This window comes from Rana temporaria, chromosome 2, assembly GCF_905171775.1.
Source record: "Rana temporaria chromosome 2, aRanTem1.1, whole genome shotgun sequence".
Classification (NCBI taxonomy): domain Eukaryota; kingdom Metazoa; phylum Chordata; class Amphibia; order Anura; family Ranidae; genus Rana; species Rana temporaria.
Genome location: NC_053490.1, coordinates 126,919,586 through 126,934,005, shown reverse-complemented (window position 1 = coordinate 126,934,005; position 14,420 = coordinate 126,919,586). Strand labels below are relative to the sequence as shown.

Below are 14,420 nucleotides of genomic sequence, written 5' to 3'. Positions count from 1 at the left end.
GACCGCCCCATGTACATCACACAATTTCGCTCTTCACACAAGCATGGTGCCAGCGACCAGCTCCTCCTATGATTGGACACAGCAGGAGCCAATTGGTGGGAGTGGCGAACCCGATGACCGCTGGGACCCGCCAATCGTTCCCAAGCGAGGCAGAACAAGACTGTCTCTGCCTATGTAAACAAGGCAGATCGCCGTCCTGTGACACAGAAAGATAGAGATCTTGTGTTTGTTTTAAGCAGCAGCACAGATCTGTCTTCCCACAGTCCCCCACACAGTTAGAAAGCACTCCATAGGGACACATTTAACCCTTTCCTCACCCCTGATGTTACCCCCTTCCCTGCCAGTGTCATTAGTACATATTATTTAGCACTGATCACTTTATTAGTGTCACTGGTCCCCAAAAAAGCGTCAAGTGTCACTTAGTTTCGGATTTGTCCACCGCATTGTCGCAGTCCCGCTATAAGTCGTTGATTGCCACTATTACTAGTAAAAAGAAAAAATATTATAAAAATATCCCATAGTTTGTAGATGTTATAACATTTGAACAAATTGATCAATATGCTTATTGTGATTTTTTTTTTTTTTTTCAACAAAAATATGTAGCAAAGGACATATTGGCCTAAATTGATGAAGAAATTTGATGTTTTACATTCTTTTTATCGGATGTGTTTTATAGCAGAAAGTACAAAATGTTTTATTTTCCAAATTTTTGGGGTCTTTTTACCATTACCTGTAAAAGTAATCAAGTGGCTGTATAGCTGCTTGGATCACTTTTGCAAAAAGAGAATCCCCAGTAAAAAAAATGGCACCAGGCACATGGCTGTAGCTGCAGCCATGGTCCTGGTATAAGCACTTCCACCCTAGGCAGTATATATAGTGCCTAATGGCAGACAATGGTTAGATTATGTAAGGCTATATTGTTTTTCCTCCTCAATACTGAGGTAACGATTTTTTTATTTTGTTATTTGCAATTTTTGGCAGCAGGCGGTCTGCATTCAGATAAAAGTGGTCTCTGCGGCAGATTCGCCGCAAGATCACTTTTGTCGAGGACAAGAGGGGCCCCCCATCCAGCCACGCTCCAGAGCTGCCCGCAGCAGTGGAGGTGGAGGTTGTGTCTGCTTTCGTGTATGGTATGAAGCTGAGTGAGGGGAAGAAGGCCCCCACCCGTCTCCATACCATTGCAGGGCAGAAGCAAGGTCAAAACGTCACTTCCGCCCCTAAACTCTTTTTGACCCCAGATCTCATATTTAAGAGGTCTGGTCATGCTTTTTTTTCTATTACAAGGGATGTTTACATTACACAGGACTAAGGCCCCTTTCTCATTGAGGCGTTTTTCATGCGGTACAGCACTAAAAATAGCGCTGCTATACCGCATGAAAAAATCATGCCCTGCAGGCTTCAATGTGAAAGCCCGAAGGCTTTCACACTGAAGCGGTGCGGTAGCAGGAACGCTCCAAAAGTCCTGCTAGCCGCATCTTTGGAGCGGTATAGGAGCGGTGTGTTTACCGCTCCTATACCGCGCCCTCCCATTGAAATCAATAGGAAACCGCTGTATTAACCCTTTTTCGGCCGCTAGCGGGGGTTAAAACCTCACCGCTAGCGCCCGAATATCGCGGTAAATACGACGGTATAGCGGCACTACAAATAGCGCGGCTATACCGTCACCACGGCTCCACCGCCCAATGTGAAAGCAGCCTAGAAGTGACACAATATTTTTATATATTTTTAAATACGCCTCGTCCCGCCGAGCTTGCGTGCAGAAGCGAACACATAAGTGAGTAGCGGCCGCATATGAAAACGCTGTTCAAACCACACATGTGAGGTATCCTCACGATTGGTAGAGCGAGAGCAATAATTCTCTAACTCAAAACATGCAACCTGTAGAATTTTTTAAACATTGCCTATGGAGATTTTTAAGGGTAAATGTTTGTCGCCAATCCACGAGCGGGCACAATTTTAAAGCGTGACATGTTGGGTATCAATTTTCTCAGCATAATATTATCTTTCACAATATAAAATAAATTGGGCTAACTTTACTGTTGTCTTATTTTTTAATGTGTAAAAACCGTGTGACAGTAAGTATTGCAGCGACCGCCATTTTATTCTCTAGGGTGTTAGAAAAAAAATGTTTGGGGGTTCTAAGTAATTTTCTAGCAAAAAAAATATGTTTTTAACTTGTAAACAATCTCAAAACGAGGTTTGGGGCTGAAGTGGCTAGACTTATGCCCGTACACACGATCCGAATATTGTCCGCTTAATAGTCGCAAGTAGAAATTAAATAGGTTATTAAAGTCACGAAAATTCTCATAGGACAGAAAAAAAAATCGGAAGTGATGTGTTGTAATGTATTTGTATTGTATTTTCGGACAACAACTGTACTGACTAAACAAAAATCGTACAATCTGGTATTGTACAAGGAAAATTTTCATGCATGTCCGATAAAATAATATCGGATGAACTGTCATGATCGGCTCTCGAGAGCTCTGTACGAATGATCCGATTATCGTACGATTTTTCCTCAGATGACATTTTTCGTACGATATACGAATCGTGTGTACGGGCCATTAGTGTGCTGATAGTGGTAGTTTGCATTGTAACTTTATATCTGTAAAAGTTTAGCATGTGACTGCTTTAATGTTCTAAACAACTGATGCTGCGTACAAACACGACCGTTTTTCGGGTTGTAAAAAATTACGTTTTTAATGGTCTAGAAAAAACAATGTTTTTAATGGTCTAGAAAAAACAACGTTTTTTTTCAACCCGATCATTAAAACGGCCTTGCCTACACACGATCGTGAAGAAAAAAATGCTCTAGCAAAGTGCAGTGACGTACAACACGTACGATGATGGCACTATAAAGGGGAAGTTCCATTCGCTTGGCGCCACCCTTTGGTCTGCTTTTGCTGATTTCGTGTTCGTAAAAGACTATTTGCGCTTTTCAGTCTGTTACAGCGTGATGAATGTGCTTACTCCATTACGAATGCTAGTTTTACCAGAACGAGCGCTCCCGTCTCATAACTTGCTTCTGAGCATGCACATTTTTTTCACATCGTTAAAGCCCACACACGCCAATTTTTTACGACGTTAAAAACGACAACGTTAAAAATGTCGTGAAAAATTAGAGCATGTTCAAAATTTTTAATGCCCATTTTTTACATCGTGAAAAATGCTCTGGAGCCCACACACAATCGTTTTTAATGACCTAAAAAAAACTTCATTTTTTACAACCCGAAAAACGGTCGTGTGTACGCGGCATGAGTCCTCGTTGAGCACCCTGTGTACTCAGGGCCTTGACTTCTGCCAATATTAAGCCCTACCACATCAAAACCACTTCAGAACCTCCATTGGACTCTTTTTGAATGGAAGGGTAATGCAGCTTAGTGCCAGATCAGTAGATCAATAGACTTTTTCATTGTGGTAAGGAACTTTAAAGCACAAGTATTTTGCAGCACTGTAAAACGGTATCTAGAGCCTGAGTGTAAACAAATAAAGCTTATCCCTATTTACATATATAAAACTAAACCGCTTTTAAAACATTAACACACAATAATGCAATTATTTAGCTCAAGCCAATTTACTTTAAAACATTTATCTGAAAAAAACATTAAACAGTTTATACATTTACAGTGTCAAATATTATAGTGACTTATTCTTTTTAGGAAACAGCCCTGTGGTTTGGCAGGTATGTTCAATATGTTAATTTATTCCCTAAAGAAGACATCTACTAAAAAGGGAAAAAAAATAGACTGCATAGAATTCCCCAATGTTTTCTAAGATCTCTTTAATTAAGATCTGCTTTGAACATCGCATTGCAAGTTTCACATTCATGTACTTTCTTATTCTCCCAGCCAACCCATCATACGTCCCTCCCCCTCAGTGCCAGCCTGAGGAGTTTGCATGTAAGAACAGCCGCTGCATTCAGGAACGATGGAAGTGCGATGGAGACAATGACTGTCTGGATAATAGCGATGAAGCTCCAGATCTGTGTCGTAAGTGCCCTATTGCTTGTAGTAGAATTCTGAGACGCAACAGGCTTCCCTTTCCTCATTCATTTTAATAATTAATGTAATGATCCACCAGGAATGGATGGTTTGGTTCGATGTGGTTGTTGTCAAGTTGAATTACATGCTGTATTTTTATTTTCCTTTGGGGATTCCAGTTGAGAGAGATACATGAGGTAGTTCCCAGAGCATTCATTACAAAGTCAAATGATAGCGTTGCGCTCCTCTGATGGATTCTTTATATTATAGAATAAATAATTGTCATTTTGAGAGCTTATAGTAACATTTTAGTTATGGCCTTTCTGATAGGTCAAAAACCCAAAGAGAGCTAGCTAATGGATTGTGCCAGAGACCTAACAAGTTGCCAGATCATGTAACCAACCTGTTTAGACACTGGTCGGTTCCCACAGGAAGGTCAAACTACCCTTTTAGGACCTTGATGGAGGCCACAGGTTTGCTTTAAATTATTAATTTTTGGTGGCCAGCAATCAATTTTTTGAATACCACTTGCCTACTGAAGTATGTTTTAACAGTGGATTGGTGGCCATGGTATTCTGGAGTGCAGTTTTAACATGGTTCTCTGTTTATTACTTGTGTCTGTGAGCAAGCTTTCTTGAGACTTTGCAGATAACAGGCAAAATGCACAGAGCTAATCAGACTGGCTCTGTGTCTTGTGATGGCTGCGATTAGTCCGTACTAGTTCTTACATTTCACAGCCCTCCCCTTCCTCTCATAGCAGAGAAAGGGGATAAAGGAGAATTTATTATTAATGACATTAACCTAGGTTGGTAGACGGCATCAGATTCAAGTGGAGGGGGGGCGGGTTATAAAATGTTATTGGGGTATTTTTTTTCTTCCTGTACATCTCGTTTCTCTCCTGTCTTTGTAGTGCCTGTATATTAATGCCTTCTACACATTTGCCTTCTCATCTCTATCTTCCAAAAATTGTGGCAAAAAATTATCTACTTTCCCAAACAGGGTTATTTCGGGAGTACTTTGCTGGTATTTTCATTTGGAATGTTTTTAACGAAAAAATACAGATTTTTTTTATTATAGTAAAAAAAGAATAATAAATAGTTGTTAAAGGGGTTGTAAAGGATTTTTTTTTTCATAATAAGCATCCTTTACCTGCAGACATTCCTCTTTTCACTTCCTCATTGTTCGTTTTTGCTCAGAAGTTGCTCTATTTCTTCTCTGTTCTGTTCACTTCCTGCTTGTCTGATTTTACTGACCACCGTGATGGGAGGCTTTACTGCGGTGGTCAGTGACGTGCTCACCCCCTCCTCCTGGGAACTACATCTGTGCGGCAGGATGCTCTCTATGTGTTAGAGACTTCAAGAAGGTGTGAATTACTGGGCGTGCCACAATTAATACCGGAAAATTAAGTTCTTACATGAACGAACGATGCAAACCAGGAAGTGAATGAGAGAAAAGAAACTAGAATGCCGGAGGTGATATAGATGAAGGAATTTAAAGCGGAGGTTCACACCCGCACATGACACTATTTCCCCCTAGATGGATGCTCGTTTTGTCTATGGGAATCGGCTAGTTGTTTTAAAATTTGATCCGTACTTACCATTTACGAGATGCATCTTCTCCGCCGCTTCCGGGTATGGGCTGCGGGACTGGGCGTTCCTATTTTGATTGACAGTCTTCCGAGAGGCTTCCGACGGTCGCATCCATCGCGTCACGATTTTCCGAAAGAAGCCGAACGTCGGTGCGCAGGCGCAGTATAGAGCTGCACCGACGTTCGGCTTCTTTCGGCTACTAGTGACGCGATGGATGCGACCGTCGGAAGCCTCTCGGAAGACTGTCAATCAAGAAGGAATGCCCGCTCCCGAAGACCCATACCCGGAAGCGACGGAGAAGATGCATCTCGAAAACGGTAAGTACGGCTCATATTTTAAAACAACTAGCCGATTCCCCTAGAAAAAACGAGCATACATCTAAGGGGAAAAGAGAAAAAAATACTTAATTGGGTGAACTCCCGCTTTAATAGGTATTTACTTGTTTTTTAACAGAATCATTACACTATTATGTCTGTCTACCTTGCAGACATTAGATTTAGGCAAACATTTGTTTTCCTTTAGTGATATAGCTCTGCCTTTTTCAAAAATGATATGAAAGAACTTGGGTACAGTGGTGAATGATCACAACACTGAAAATGGATAAACACCGATCAGAACAATCTTAATATAGCCCAGGAGATTTTTCCAGCAAAGTAAAAAAAAAAACATTGCCACAGTTTGTGGATCATTTGCTTTTTACCATTGAAAAGTATCAATGTTACTGCACATGTGCAGCATCCCAACCACAGGAAGCGGTCACAACGTGTCTTGTGCAGTCCTGAGGACAAGTGACGCATATCTCCACTTCCTGATCTTCCATCTTTGGTTATAGATCTGTATCCATGTTTCTATTGCTTTTTCATTAGAGGTTATCCTAGCTGATTGTTTTATATTCTTTATATATCTTCTACATGCGTTCTTCTACGTAAATGTGCTACATCTGTAAATAAAGGCAGCAGAAACTGATAACACTTATGTAACTTTGCAAAGCATCACCTTATTGGCATAAGTGCTTAAAAGATCATTTCATTGTAGGAACAGCTGTCTGTAGTTTACTGTGGGGCATTAGTACTCTTTTATCTGGCAGTTTGCAGGCATTTTAAAGGCCTAATAACTACTGTGGTTCTGGCACTAAACAACATACACATTTTAACAATTAAATCCCATGCTTGATGACGTTTACAGGTTTCAGCATTGTGTATTTAGAAAGGTTTGAACATTTCATAGCATTTTCTTTTCGAAATTGCTATAGACCCATTTTTGTCCTGTAGATAATCTTCTTTCTATTCTCCCATGCCTTGCTGAAATACCTATCTCTAGTTTGATTATGTTGTTACCTTCATTTTCTAAAGTGGGCATCCTTTGTGAGAGCAATCAATGTCTCTGCATACTGTTACCCATTGGATGTGTTTTATGCGCCACCTTTCTTCAGTTGTATGCTTCATTTTCTATAATAATCAGTTAATAATGTTTTTCACAGAGCTGGTACATAGTTCATATGTGTTTCCTTTGCTTAGACCAGCACACATGCCCATCAGATCGATTCAAATGTGAGAACAACAGATGTATTCCCAGCCGGTGGCTTTGCGATGGTGACAATGACTGTGGCAATGGAGAGGATGAATCCAACTCTACATGCTCAGGTAAAATGTCTTTATGGATTGAATATCATTTGCTACTTCCATTATTTGACTGCTGATCAACTTAACTTGCTCCTATACTCTTTGTTTGCGTGTCTTTTATTTAAAAATGTTCCTGTAGATGATCCCCTCTTTCTTTTTCCACAGCCCGTACTTGTCCTCCAAATCAATTCTCTTGTGCTAGTGGCCGATGCATTCCTAATTCATGGACCTGTGACCTAGATGATGACTGTGGCGATCGCTCAGATGAGTCCTCTACATGTGGTAAGTTGGTCTTGTCTTTCTGTATGGACATGTAAAATGTTGTAGACTTGGTTTGTTTGTAATTTCACCCCAAGTACTTAGTAATGGTTTCCCTGTTCCCAATAATAAGGATATTGTAATTCACAGCAAACTCCCATAACCATGTTTGGTTAAATTATTAAAGTGATTTTAAATATTGCTATTAAAAAAGAAAAAAAAAGAAATCATACTTACAGCTCTGTGCAATGGTTTTATACAGAGCATCCCTAAACCTCTTCTTCTTGGGTCCTCTGCCGGTAACTGTTCTACGACCCTGAGCCGCGCTGTGTGTGTTCATTGACACACACACACAGTACAGCTGTGCCATGCCCTCTGCTCCATCATCACTGTATTTGATTAGCAGAATCATGAAGCTTAAGGGCTAGATCAAGATTGGGCTTAGGTAAGTATATAGGGGGGAGCCGACAATAGAAGTTTTTTTTTACCCTAATGCAGAGAATGTAACAGGTGGTGATTGTCTGCGCTGTGATATGGCTTAATCAAATGAGTGGAATGGGGAAAAGGTGAGTGAACGGGCTAGGGGAGTGACAAGTGATGCAGACACATATTAACCTTGCCGGTTTAAAAATAGGTGCAGTCCTGTCTGGACTGTAAAATGATACAGTGAAATTTTACACATAAGGATGTAAGTGAAAATCAAAGCAAAAAACCTGAACGTGAACATAAAATCTTGAATAAGTGCAAAACCAAAAAGAAAGGGCCCAGTTCAACACTGGAACTGGTGCAGCAGTGAGGAAATGATAAAAATGGAAAGGATTCCAAATACTGCAAAGGGGATACAGTCCTAACCAATCCAAACAAACGCATGCAGCCTGCATGCGTTTGTTTGGATTGGTTAGGACTGTATCCCCTTTGCAGTATTTGGAATCCTTTCCATTTTTATCATTTCCTCACTGCTGCACCAGTTCCAGTGTTGAACTGGGCCCTTTCTTTTTGGTTTTGCACTTATTCAAGATTTTATGTTCACGTTCAGGTTTTTTGCTTTGATTTTCACTTGCATCCTTATGTGTAAAATTTCACTGTATCATTTTACAGTCCAGACAGGACTGCACCTATTTTTAAACCGGCAAGGTTAATATGTGTCTGCATCACTTGTCACTCCCCTAGCCCGTTCACTCACCTTTTCCCCATTCCACTCATTTGATTAAGCCATATCACAGCGCAGACAATCACCACCTGTTACATATACCCTTCTTTGTCTACTAAGGATAGACTCTCCATTTGTTTTCTGCAGTGCTCACTATATCGCACTCATCCCTTAGCTCATCTCCCCCTCCCCCCCCATTTCTTTTTGTTACGTCCCTTTCCCCGTATCCTACACAGCGCAGGAGTTTTCACCCATTTTTACACTAATGCAGAGAATGCATTAAGGTAAAAGACGTTTATTCTTTACAACCACTTTCAGTTTTATAACCTATACAATTTATTATGGCTATTTAAATCCTTGATAACGATTGCCACAAAAAAACAAAAGCAAATAGTCCAAGTATATGATCTTGAAAAAAAGTAGTACTGAATTGCCTTTTTACAGTGAGGAAAAAAAAATATTTGTTCCCCTGCTGATTTTGTTTTCCCACTGAAAAAGAAATGATCAGTTTATAATTTTAATGGTAAGTTTATTGTAATAGTGAGGGACAGAAAAACAAAAAAGTCCATAAAAATGCATTTAAAAAAGTATTATTAATTGATTTGCATTTTAATGAGTAAAATAAGCATTTGACCCCTTTGCAAAACATGACTTAGTACTTGGTGGCAAAACCCTGGCAATCAGAGTCCGATGTTTCTTGCAGTTGGCCACCAGGTTTGTACACATCTCAGGAGCGATTTTGTCCCTCTCCTCTTTGTAGAACCTCTCCAAGTCATTAAGGTTTTGAGGATGACGTTTGGTAACGCAAACTTTTAGCTCCCTCCACATATTTTCTAAGGGATTAAGGTCTGGTGACTGGCTAGGACCTTAATGTGCTTCTTGAGACACTCCTTTGTTGCCTTGGTCAGGTGTTTTGGGCCATTGTCATGCTGGAAGACCCATTCACGACCCATTTTCAATGCCCTGGCTGAGAGAAGGAGGTTCTCGCCCAAGATTTGACAGTACATGGCCCCGTCTATCGTCCCTTTGATGCCGTGAAGTTGTCTTGTCCCCTTTGCAGAAAAACACCCCCAAAGCATAATATTTTCACCTCCATGTTTGACGGTGGGGATGGTGTTCTTGGGGTCATAGGCAGCATTTCTCCTCCTCCAAAAACGGCGAGTTGAGTTGAACCAAAGAGCTTGATTTTGGTCTCATCTGACCACAACACTTTCACCCAGTTCTCCTCCGAATCATTTGTATGTTCATTAGCAAACTTCAGACAGGCCTGTACATGTGCTTTCTTGAGCAGGGGGACCTTGTGGGCACTGCAGGATTTCAGTCCTACACGGCGTAGTGTGTTACCAATTGTTTTCTTGGTGACTATGGTCCCAACTGCCTTGAGATCATTAACAAGTTTCTCCCGTGTAGTTTCGGGCTGATTCCTCATCATTCTCATTAGGGTTGTCCCGATACCACTTTTTTGAGACCCAAGTACCGATACCGAATACTGATACTTTTTTTTAATGTCATGTGACAGTGTGTTGTGCTGTTTTTTTTTAACAGTTTTTTTTTATTTTATTTTTTTTAGAGGGGGGTGCTAGTGTCAGTGTGTTTTTTTTTAATTATTATTATTTACATTTAATTTTTTTTAATTATTTATTGCAATGTTTTTTTTTTTATTCAGCCCTGTTGGGGGGGCTTTGGTGAGATATCAGGGGTCTTAGAAGACCTCTGACATCTCCCCTTTAAGACAGAGAAAGGGACTAAGGACACAGATTCCCCAGTCCCTTTCTCAGCAGCCTCAGCTGAAATGAAACACAGGTTACGATGCTTCAGTTATGTGAATGGACAGAGTCATTCACTGATCACTGACTCTGTCCATTCGAAAAAGGTAGGAGCCGGGTTTAGCGGCTCCTACCTCCGCTCTCCATCCTGACAAATTGAGGGGGGACAAGACATGAGCACGGGGGGACAAGACATGAGCACGGGGGACAAGACATGAGGCTCCCTGCGGCCCCTCCACCCCAAAGCACCCTGTCCCCATGTTGATGAGGACAGGGCCTCTTCCCGACATGAGCACGGACGGAGAAGACAGCACAGGGGGAGAAGAAAGCATGGAGAAGACTTGTAACTCCCCCAACCACCCGATACCTGACTGCCCAGGTATCTGGTGAAACATCGGAGCATTTCCCCCGAGTACAAGTACTCGGGAAATGCTCGGTATCGGTACCGATACTAGTATCGGTATCGGGACATCCCTAGTTCTCATGATCATTGAAACTCCACAAGGTGAGATCTTGCATGGAGCCCAAGACCGAGGGAGAATGACAGTTATTTTGTGTTTCTTCCATTTGCGAATAATCGCACCAACTGCTGTCCCCCTCTCATCAAGCTGCTTGGTGATGGTCTTGTAGCCTATTCCAGCCTTGTGTAGGCCTACAATTGTGTCCCTAACATCTTTGGACAGCTCTTTGGTCTTGGACATGGTGGAGAGATTGGAATCTGATTGATTGCTTCTCTGGACAGGTGTCTTTTATGCAAATAACGAGCTGAGATTAGGAGCACTCCCTTTAAAGCCCCTTTCACATGGACGGATAGAATGGTGCTTTTAGCTGCGTATTTTACCATTTTACCACACAATGCTATGACACCCTTCACGCACTACAGTTACCTGCAGTTTTGTTACCCGCGGTTTTGTGCGGATAGAAAAAAAATAGAACTGAATGCGACCAACTGCGATGTACCACAGCTTTCGGCACATAACCGCAGGTAACCGCAGTGCAGCTGCGTTTGGTATGAATCTTTAGGGGGAACTCCACGCCAAATTTCAAATAAAAAAACCGCATGGGTTCCCCCTCCAAGAGCATACCAGGCCCTTGGGTCTGCTATGGATTTTAAGGGGAACCCCCGTACACCGAAAATAAAAACAAATAAAAAACCGGCATGGGTTCCCCCAAAATCCATACCAGACCCGTATCCGAGCACGCAGCCCGGCCGGTCAGGAAAGGGGGTGTGGACGAGCGAGCGCCCCCCCTCCTTAACCGTGGCAGTCCGCATGCCCTCAACATGGGGAGGTAGGTGCTTTGGGGCAGTGGGGCTCCCTGTGGCCCCTCCACCCCAAAGCACCCTGTCCCCATGTTGAGGAGAACAGGGCCTCTTCCCGACAACCCTGGCCGTTGGTTGTCAGGGTCTGTGGGCAGGGAGCCCCCAAGCCCCCCACCCTAGGTGAATGAGTATGGGGTACATCATATCCCTACCCATTCACCTGGTGGAAAAAAAAAATGTAAAAAGACACACTACACAGGGATTGTAATTTATTAGTCAGCTCCAGGGAGCATTCTGCCGGGCCCCAGATTTTTTCTTTTAAGCTCTTTTACGAGCGAGGGCCCCGGGCTTCTTCGGCGTCTTCTGCGAGGGGGGGGTCCCTACCCGGTCTGGTTCTCTTCAGCCAGGGGGGGCACTTTCTTCTTTAGCTCTTTTACGAGTGCCCCCCCTTCCCCCGGGCTTCTTCTACGTCTTCTGCAGGGGGGGGGGGTCCCGGTCTTCACCGCCGTCTGATTCTCTTCCGCCCCGGGGGGCCCCCCGCTCTCTTCTTTAGCTTTTTTACGAGCGGGGGGCCCCGGGATTCTGTCGCCTTCTGCCTTCTTCTCTTCTTCTTGTTGACACATTGCTTCCTCCTGCTGTAATGCCGTGTGCGCGGCTCGCACCGATTTATATAGGCCTCTTATGATGTCACAGTCCCATCATGCTCCGGGTGATATCCGCCCCCTTATGTCGTCACCACCCGGAGCATGATGGGACTGTGATGTCATAAGAGGCCTACATAAATCGTGCGAGCCATGCACACGGCATTACAGCGGGAGGAAGCGACGTGTCAACATCGAAGAAGAGAAGAAGGCGACAGAACCCCGGGGGCCAGGAGAGAACCAGACGGGCGGTGAAGACTGGAAAACCCCCCCCCCCCCCGGCAGAAGACGTAGAAGAAGCTCGTAAAAGAACTAAAGAAGAAAACGTCCCCCCCCAGCGGAAAGGAACCAGACGGCGGTGAAGACCGGCCCAGGACCCCCCCCTGCAGAAGATGCCGAAGGGGCCCTGGAGCTGACTAATAAATTACTTTAAAATCCCTGTGTAGTGTGTTTTTTTACATTTATTTGTTTTCCGCCATACTCATTCACCTAGGGTGGGGGGCCGGGATCTGGGGGCCCCCTTATTAAAGGGGCCTCCCGGATTCCGATAAGCTCCCCGCCCACAGAGCCCGACAGCCAACGACCAGAAATCTTGCTGATTGATAGGGGATCAAATACTTATTTCACTCATTAAAATGCAAATCAATGTATAACTTTTTTTAAATATATACTGATATCAGGGATTGCACACATGCAGGCCAAGACTGATTTATAACTTATGTTATGCATAGTCCTTGCACGTTATACAGTTTATTACCATAAATGGGTGTTTGCAGTGAATGACTGTTGGCACTATCTATATCACAATGAATCCTGTAGTAAATCACCTACACTTTGTTTTCAATGCGTTAATGCAATTTCTGCCATAAGATAAAAAACAGAATGTTTGCTATTGAAGCACATTTTTGTGGATTTGATGAAAAAAGCATTAAATGTAGTACTATAGCAGGCTGGTGATTTAGTACAAAAGCGAAAATGTACTTTTCTTTTTTTGGTAGAGATTCTGACCATTCCAAGTTGCATGCATAATCTTGCCTTCAGCAACTGCAGTTGCCAGTTTGTCATTGCTGGTTTGGATTGAATGTAATTGCACATTACCATTTATCCCGTGGTTGTAGACACAATGGGATTGATTTACTAAAACTGAAGAGTGCAAAATTTGGTGAAGCTGTGCATGGTAGCCTATCTGCTTCTAACTTTGGCTTGTTCAATTAAGCTTTGAAAAAAATGAAAGCTGAATAGTTTCTATGCAGAGCTGCACCAGATTTTGCACTCTCCAGTTTTAGTAAATCAATCACATTGTGTCTACAACCATGGGATAAATAGTAATGTGGAGTTACATTCAATCCAAACCAGCAATGACAAACTGGCAACTGCAGTTGCTGAATGCAAGATTATGCATGCAACTTGGAATGGACACATTTTGGCAGCTCTTAATTTCAGGAGGTCTGTTTTGCCAAGTCACTTAGCCTCTGGCATGTACCATTTAGGTTAATATGCTTGACAAGGTGACTATGTACCCATATAAATATATGGATTGATTTGTATCTATTACTTTGATACATCAGTCTATTGAAATATGTCTGAGCAGATTATAATTCATTATTACCAGCAAGTGATTTTGAGAGCTCATGTTCTCTTGCACCTTAAGTTTAGACTTTATGCTGCCCAAAAGGACAAGTTAGGCACAGCAAAATTATTAGTTCAATTAGGTGGAAAAAAGCTATTGGTAGTACCGTATTTATCGGCGTATAACATGCACCCTAACTTTAAGAGGAAAAAAAGATTCCACAGCCCCTGCGTATAACACTCAGGCACAGTTTACCCTTTATTTTCAGGGTAAAAAAGTGAGTGTTATACGCCAATAAATACAGTAATTTCTTTATTAGAACAACTCAGAGAATGGTTTTAAATGAAGTTTATAATATATAATTGTGCTATACATACAGTGCATTTTGAAGTTAGAAACGGTTTGATATTTTAATTATTCGTTGTTTATTAGTGACTTAAAGTAATACTAATGTTTTCTTTTAATAAAAACAAGGTTATATTTTCCTGCTCTATGTAACTATATTGCACAGACAGGTCACATTCCTCATGTTCTGGCAGTTCCCCCTGGTGCTTTCCGCTCCTCCTTTTAACTAGCCAGGTAC

At 42.2% G+C, this 14,420-nt stretch overlaps 1 protein-coding gene across 1 annotated transcript in view; it reads left to right on the top strand.

Moving 5' to 3' along the window:
• Positions 1-14,420, top strand: part of LRP1 (LDL receptor related protein 1) — a 447,299-nt gene that overhangs the window by 247,520 nt on the left and 185,359 nt on the right. Inside the window, exons 16-18 of the mRNA XM_040340947.1 lie at positions 3,849-3,989; positions 7,087-7,212; positions 7,357-7,473. Of these exons, the coding sequence (XP_040196881.1) occupies positions 3,849-3,989; positions 7,087-7,212; positions 7,357-7,473 (384 nt within the window). The remainder of the gene's footprint in view (positions 1-3,848; positions 3,990-7,086; positions 7,213-7,356; positions 7,474-14,420) is intronic.